This window comes from Populus euphratica, unplaced genomic scaffold (genome assembly GCF_000495115.2).
Source record: "Populus euphratica unplaced genomic scaffold, PopEup_1.0 scaffold46.1, whole genome shotgun sequence".
Taxonomy (NCBI): domain Eukaryota; kingdom Viridiplantae; phylum Streptophyta; class Magnoliopsida; order Malpighiales; family Salicaceae; genus Populus; species Populus euphratica.
Window position 1 is genome coordinate 3,534,263 of NW_011499852.1, and position 7,442 is coordinate 3,541,704.

The 7,442-nt window shown below is 34.5% G+C and overlaps 1 protein-coding gene and 1 non-coding gene across 4 annotated transcripts; both read left to right on the forward strand.

Moving 5' to 3' along the window:
- Nucleotides 1-74, forward strand: TRNAV-CAC (transfer RNA valine (anticodon CAC)). Its single transcript has one exon. It is a non-coding gene; the product is annotated as a tRNA-Val (tRNA).
- A 103-nt stretch (nucleotides 75-177) lies between these two features.
- Nucleotides 178-4,050, forward strand: LOC105122016 (PRA1 family protein A1-like). 3 transcript variants are annotated; one of them, XM_011020917.1, is made up of 8 exons: nucleotides 178-467; nucleotides 603-643; nucleotides 712-790; nucleotides 2,798-2,884; nucleotides 2,957-3,045; nucleotides 3,172-3,243; nucleotides 3,329-3,448; nucleotides 3,695-4,050. In XM_011020917.1, the coding sequence occupies exons 1-7, from the start codon at nucleotides 310-312 to the stop codon at nucleotides 3,430-3,432; spliced, it is 630 nt and encodes a 209-aa protein (XP_011019219.1). In that variant the 5' UTR covers nucleotides 178-309; the 3' UTR covers nucleotides 3,433-3,448; nucleotides 3,695-4,050. The 3 variants fall into 3 exon arrangements, 2 of the variants coding, with proteins under 2 accessions (XP_011019219.1, XP_011019218.1); XR_841638.1 differs by having other exon boundaries at nucleotides 179-467; nucleotides 3,329-3,508; nucleotides 3,711-4,050; XM_011020916.1 differs by having other exon boundaries at nucleotides 179-467; nucleotides 3,711-4,050.
- The last annotated feature ends 3,392 nt before the right edge of the window (nucleotides 4,051-7,442 follow it).

The following is a 7,442-nucleotide window of genomic DNA, read 5'->3' on the forward strand; positions in this document are numbered from 1 at the left end:
GTCTGGGTGGTGTAGTTGGTTATCACGTTAGTCTCACACACTAAAGGTCCCCGGTTCGAACCCGGGCTCAGACAGCTTAGTAATCATTTTACCTTTCTCCACAGGAGAAAAAAAGGAATCAATTTCATTGGCTGCCTCGCGTCGCAAAACGCACCCGTAACGTCAACACCTTCACAAAAAAAGATTGATCTGTCTCTTCTCTCTCTAACTTTCGAACTTTCCTATTCATCTCCTAAAAATCAGTGCCTTTCTTCGTCATCTTCGTTTCTTTACTGCTACTTTTCCTTGTTCTCCGGATTTGTAATAGTAATGGATTGGGGAAATGTAACGGCAGAAGATCTGATCGATGCGCTTCGAGAAGTTGACTGGTCATCTCCACCTCGACCTCTTTCTGAGTTCTTCTCTAGATTTACCCTCCCTAAATCCTCTTCCAAATGGAACAGCCGCCTCAAATGTAATCTCTACTAGTATGTTCTCTCCATTTCAATCCCTATTATCCAAATAGTCTTTTCATTTTTTTTTCTATTAATCTTAATTTTTTTGCTTTAATTTGAATGGCGATTGCTGTTATCGTAGATAATTTTTTTTTTATTTGTTTGCAGTTACAGGACGAATTACTTCATTATGATGGTTCTCATTTTGGGTAAGGAAGGAGACAGTGCTGTTATGAATATTGTTTGTGTCTAATTTTGCATATTATTGTTACTACAGGACTGGGATTCCTTAGGAGGCCACTTGCTATTGTCGCAGCTCTTTTAACAGCACTTTCCATTGCATTTATGAATGATAGGTAGGTTGCCTCGGACCTCTTTATGTGTGTGCGTGTGTCGGAATTCATTTTTGTATTTTTCCCGTCATTTTGGAAATGAGCGTGTGCGCTTATTCTCAGAGAGATCAATATTTCTAGGGTGGCTTAGAATTGACATGAAATGCTGTCTGTTAAAGGCGTGGGTAGGATAAATTGGGTAAAAGGGTTATTTCCCAGCTAATAATTAAATGGAGTGGGGCTGCAGCAGGGATCCTGAACAAACTGACTCTTGCCCCCAGTCACAATTCATCAGGGACTAATGGTATATCTATGCCCGCAATTAATGAAAGAAGACGATGAGAATCACGGCGGAGGGCTACTAACACTGGAGGAAGAAAGCCTTTAGTACCTGATAGTGGAAAGAGCTTTTTTAAGTAGTCATCCAGTATAGAAAAAAAGACCTAACCACGGCCTTAAAACAAGGTCAGTTTCCATCCCTAGGTCTGGAATCCCAAATGTCATTTCATCCACTCCCTCTCACCACCTTCCTTTTTGGCTTTCTTTCTAATGGCCGTAAAGAGTTTGGGCAACTGTATGCTATGCAACATAAAATGCTGATAGAGAGACAGACAAAAGGCCATGTAGGATAATCTACAATCTATACTTGTCAATGCCGGTTTAATACACACTTAGCAATTTAAGAAACACTAGAAAAAAGTGCAAGTCTAACTATTGTCAAACATCATTATTTTCACATCATTAATATATTATTTAGCAATCCACAACTCCTCTGAAAATTATCACATGATTCTGATGAGATTGAAGAAACTCTCTGATTTGGTTTATGTAGCTTATAATCCCACTTGAGTCTTTAAGAGATGGCCCAATTCAGTTTAGATGTGCTTCTAGAGATTGTTGAAAGAAAGATTGTCTCTGCATTCAATGTATAGTTCATATTTCTTCAAGTTAGCAAGATGGTCTCAAGAGAAAAGAAAAGGACCAATGGAGAGCACATGTAGAATTGTGATTTGTGTTTTTTATTTTTACTAAGATGGGCCCTGCATGCTTGGTCCAAAATCCAATTAAATACATTGGATGAACCAAGTTGGCGATAGAAGCATGGTCCAAGGCTGTAAAATCTCTCGGATTGTGAATCCTAATTGTGATCTCCAGCAGCATTATATTGTTGTCTGGTGGGCTATTGAATGATGCAGTCAGGAAGTGGAGGATTTGAGGCTCATTCACTGTTTGTAATGGGGATCACATTTCACATTGCATGTGTGGACTTAAAGAGACATAGAATGGGAATGTTGAAAGATTACAAGTGTGAAAGATTACAAGTGAGTGGCATTTAAGAAGTTCTGAATTACAGACCATGTAAGTGATGCAGTCATGTGCCCCCCTGGACTAGTAACATGTACTATAGAATTTTTGAACATCTTATATGTAGCTTATTGTAGTGACATCATCGCACATATCACCTATAAGAACATAAACTGTGTTTATTTGGCTAAAAGTGTCATTCCAGCAGTCCACTGTCTGCCCTGAATAGTAGAAAGAATACCTTTGTCACCGCAAAATGTAGTTCTGAATTAGTACTGCGATCAAGAGTCACAATGAGCAACAGTCACTAATAGCAAAGTTCCTTAGTTTTACTAGATCCAATATCTTAGCCAAAATTCAAATCCAAATTTGCCACATCATTTTGGTGTACTATAGAATGTATGTAGAGCTTATAAGGGGCCTATATTGAAACAGGCTAGGGATTTGCTTATTATTATTATTATAAAAACTTATCTCTAAGGTTTAACAAAAACAACTGGACATTTCCTTTCTCCCAGCTTGATTTTCATGGTAGGCATGAGGCTTTATTGATGTAGTACTTTTAGTCACATTGGCAATACCGAAGTGTGAGGAACATTTTGGTTGCTATCTAATTCTCATTTCTCATTGCTGTTTCACCCTTGCAAGCATATCGTCATCTTTTGGTTATCATCTGTTCTTGCTTTCTTTTTCCCTTTCATGATTGTTGAGAATTATTCTTTACAGCTTTGCAGGTACTTTTAGCGAGAAGGTAACGAGAACTGTGAGGCAATTCTCTCCACATTTAGCGGCAAAAATGAGACCTCCTCTGACGTAGGTCCTTTTGTTTATGTTGTTTTGTGTAGCATCTAGTTTGCTGTTTTATTCACTTTTTAGCTTTGACAGACCTGTTATTCGTGGACGCCCATCAGCAAAAAGAGCAATTTACATATGTGGCCGGCCTCGCTGGTTCTTTGTCATGATATTTTCTTTGGGTACTGTAATACTATCTGGCATCTTTTTCCCCTTTCAAAGCAAAATAAAACTATAAAACTGTTGCAAACGAAGTAGCATTTACTGGTAACTGATTGTATATGCTTTCTCCTTCCCATGTTCTGCAGTGAGTTTCACCCTTTGGTATGTCTCCTGTGGTCTCTTGACTGTTCTATGGGCACTTGCCATTGGACTTCTCGGTTCGTCTCTTTCTTAATTGTATCTTTCACACTTTCTTTAGAATTTCATGTTCTTATTTCTTTATTCTCTCCTTTTCTTTCTCAGCCACCATCCTACATGCAAGTTTCCGAACACCTAACCTGAAAGCTCGTCTGAACACATTTCGTGAGGAGTTTCGTGCAGTTTGGCGCAATTACAGTGAGCTGTAGCTTGAGCTTGTGGCCTGTAAGTAAACCTGTGTTGGTTCATATCTTTGAATCTGGGGCGTTTATTTTCTTTGCATGTGTAAGTAAAAATGTGCTATTATTGTTGCTACAGTAAAAATGTCGTATTACTAGTTCAAGGCCACCATCATTGCTGCTTGTAGAGGTGGTTTTACTGTAAAATATCCTTTTCAAGAGGAATGCTGAAGCCAGCAGTTGCTTTTTGTCTGTAATGTTAATTATTTACAAACTTTCATAGAAACAACAGGTTTGCTTTTGTGCAGGGATTATTTCTTCATTTCGGGGCTTCCATAGCTTACTTATTCAGGGGTTTTAGCTGGTTCTGTTGCTACAATGCAATTTTCTCTGACTGGACTGGAAATTCTCAGGCTAAGGCTGCTAATGTTTACATATATCCCATATGCCATGTAAATTGTCAGGACTTCTTTCTGTAAAGTGAACAGTCCATATTAGAATAAACCTAGAAAGAAAGGGGAAAAGGGTTGGCATTTAGAATTCTTGGATGAAGTCTTAATGCCCAACTTGATTTCAAGGGTTCTATGTTGTTATGAAATGTGTCTGAAGTAGTTTCTATCGAAATGAGTAGTTATCTACCGATTATCCGTTTTCAAGTGATGCAATTGTAGCTTCTTGATCTACATGAATCAGTTGTCCGGGGGTGAAAATTTTCATCCCGCGCATTGATAACCCATGTTCAACTGAATGCAATTGTTGCTTCTTGATCTACACCATCCAGTTCCCCTCAAATGTGAAATGGGAGTATTAACAAAAACATATGATTATCTATTATTCAAATGCAAAAAAAAAAAAATCATTTCTTAGCATATTGGATTTTGAAACAATATTATTTGGTGTCGTCTGTAGAAATTGATAAAAAAACCATCAACTTTTTTCTAGGTTTGGTTTTTTACCTTTTTGAGGTACTTCATGATAGAGTAAATGGGATGTGTTATGAACCTTTTTATAGTTGTTGGTATATTTTTTTTATTAAAACTTCAACAATTCTTCAATTAGATTTAAATTTTTATTGAGATAGTGCTAATCACTCAGAAAAAATTAGGCCGGATAAGTTTTAACACATGAAATAGCACCCTCTAACCTCTCAAACACAAGTTATCCCCTCAGCTAAGAGACAATTATATTATCCAATAAAGATAGGGTAAAATGACACTAATGATTTTTAACATTATAGATTTTTGAATTCTTTTAAAGGTTGTTCTAGTTGATGTGAAGCTCTTGTATTAAGCGAAGCTCTTGTATTAAGCGATCAATTTAAACATTATGTTTTTCGGTCACTGTGAGATAGAAGTTAGCTATCAATCTTACCTTTCTATGCTAGAATTCTCTAGCTCCTAAGAACCTAGTAGAAAGATGTTTGGGAGTATACAAATACAAATACATCTAGGATATGATTTATAGTCCTCATCACATAAAAAAATCACCTTTATCCAAGTAATTAATTACACACTTCATAAATCAAACATAATTTTACATATTTATCTTGCAAAATCCTTACCAAAAGTATGTTGAAAATTCTACCACAACTAAATACAATTATAAATTTTATTCTAAATTACTATATTTGCATCAATTATCATCGAAATATATACAATTTCTACAAGTTTAAAACCATCCATCCAATTTCCTTTAAACTTTGTTGGCCTTGTAGCATGCAAAATAATCAAGTTTCTTTCTTCAATTACTCATTATCTTATGCCAATTCAATGCTATTTCATCCTAACAACATCATCTCATAGCCATTTCACAAAACCTTTTATTTCATATAAGAACTCTAAATTCAAAAATTTAGAATTCAATCAAAATATCAATTAAATCTCTTAATAACTTGTTCAAATAAGCTTAAAATACTTTATCAAGCAATAATATACACTTCAAAAGCTATCGAGTCAAGATTTGTCCAAGCTTTCTTCTTTTTTCTTCACTAACATAACTTCCTCTCTCGAACTCCTTCCTTTATCTTCATTTAATTTTTCTAATTATAATTGATTAAGTGTTTGTACTAACACAATCTCATACTTTTCCCTCGACCCTCTGCCCCATATACACATGAATTTTGTTAATTCTCACTGTCTTTTCTTTATATTTTTTTATGTTTCGTGGAAAATATTTTCTAGATTTCATTGTCTATTTATACTAAATTTAAGCTAGGTTATTTCGAATTCCATTTAATTTTTCTTCATGTTTTTATATTTTTTATTTTTCAGCTATTTTTTGTATGTTTATTCTTAAAAATAGCACATGACCTTTTTTTTTCAAATTCCCAAAATCTACTATCTTCCTCCTAGTGTAAATATTCAATTTACTTACTTAATATAATATTTTCTTCATTATTCTTATAGATCTTATCTAGGGATTACATCCTATCACATTCTATTTTTAAAATAATAACGTACACGAAGTTTAAAACTTTTAAAAACTCATTTTAATCTATTCAATATATCCATAATTATTTCATAATTAACCCATTTTATTTTTGGGTTTGAACTTAATTTTTTATTAATATTGAAAAATTAAGGATGGGGGTTTACACTTACACAGAAACAAAATGTCATTGTAGGAAACATGTTATTGATGACACAAGAAAAGGTAGGAGAAGTGAAATTCAGCCGAGCATAGTAAAAGTTTTTATTAGGCTAAATTCTTATGAATAATCATTTATTCTCATCAAATTTATCCATAAAATATCTAAATTCAACTAAAATTTAACTTTAAGTAGCTTTCTTATAAATATTTACTTCACTATTTTTTTTTTGAGGTTGCATTAATTAAAATAGCATAAAAATTAGAAGTGTAATATATCCCAAAAAATTTCCCTGACTGTATTTCTTTTCAATTTTTTTACCCGGCAGGTTATTTTTTTTTAAAATAAACTTAAATATTAGCGCTTAATAAAATGATTTCCCAAGAAACAAGAAAATGAATTGACCGTTAAGTTTGCAACATAGAAGAGTCAACTAGCAAAATTATTCTGGATGCCGATAGGACTGTGTGGGTTTAACTCGTTCTCCCAACCCAATTCATAGCCGAGATCATACCCCTTTTTTATCATTATAAATTGAGCTTATAACCTTTAAGACTTTATCGATCTCACTCTAGGTATAATAAATACCAGAAGAAGTCATCTCTCAATTCATCCACTATTAACAATAATTAAATATTTGTCCAATCTACGCATTCTCTAAGGCTTTCATTTATGATGCCAAATTAAGCTCGAATATGTCATAAATTTCATCCACTACAATACACTAGCTCATAAATCTTTATATATATATATATATATATATATATATTCAACACATATATTCATGGTTTTTATATTTTGGTTTGTCACGGTATGCGTCGTCTGTATATATAATGCATAATTTTTCATTTCCAATACGGCAAATTTGAAAGGAAAACATGGACTCTTCTTTTTCTTGGTGATCCTTGGAGTATTTGGCTAACTGATTTTCGAGGAAATTCAATTGTTCTGGAAAGCGTGTTCTACTCCAACAAGTAAGCTAGCCCATGAATCATTCAATTACCTGGAAAATCAAGAGACAGAGACACTGATTTTGGTTTCAATTTTCACATAATAAACGACAAGACTTGTCAAACGGAGGGTTTAATCTGGACACGTAAGTTTTTTTATGAACTAAAGAAGAATGGGCTAATTTCTCTGCCATGCACAACTATAATCTATAAAAGGAGCCGTAACTATGTGTGTATAATTAATTATTTTAAGTGCATAAAGAAGAGAAAGGAAAGAAAGACAGAAATGGAACCTTGGATGATCTTTCTTATACTTGTGTGCTCACTATTTGCTTTCTGTGTTCTTTTGACGTTACTAAGACGACGAGATGGTGGCAGGCTCAACGGCACTGGTGATGGTCGTCATGCTGTTCGTGGTATGGGTACAGGTACGCACGTAGGTGGTGGTGGTGGTGATTTTGGAGGTGGGGGTGGCTGTGATTTTGGAGGCGGGGGAGGTGGGG

Bases quoted from the DNA above. Each gene is read 5' to 3' on its own strand.
- LOC105122016 (XM_011020917.1), top strand. From the start codon at position 310: ATGGATTGGGGAAATGTAACGGCAGAAGATCTGATCGATGCGCTTCGA. The intron at 644-711 runs GTAAGGAAGGAG...TTGTTACTACAG, and splicing joins TATGATGGTTCTCATTTTGG to GACTGGGATTCCTTAGGAGG. The intron at 3,244-3,328 runs GTTCGTCTCTTT...TTTCTTTCTCAG, and splicing joins ACTTGCCATTGGACTTCTCG to CCACCATCCTACATGCAAGT.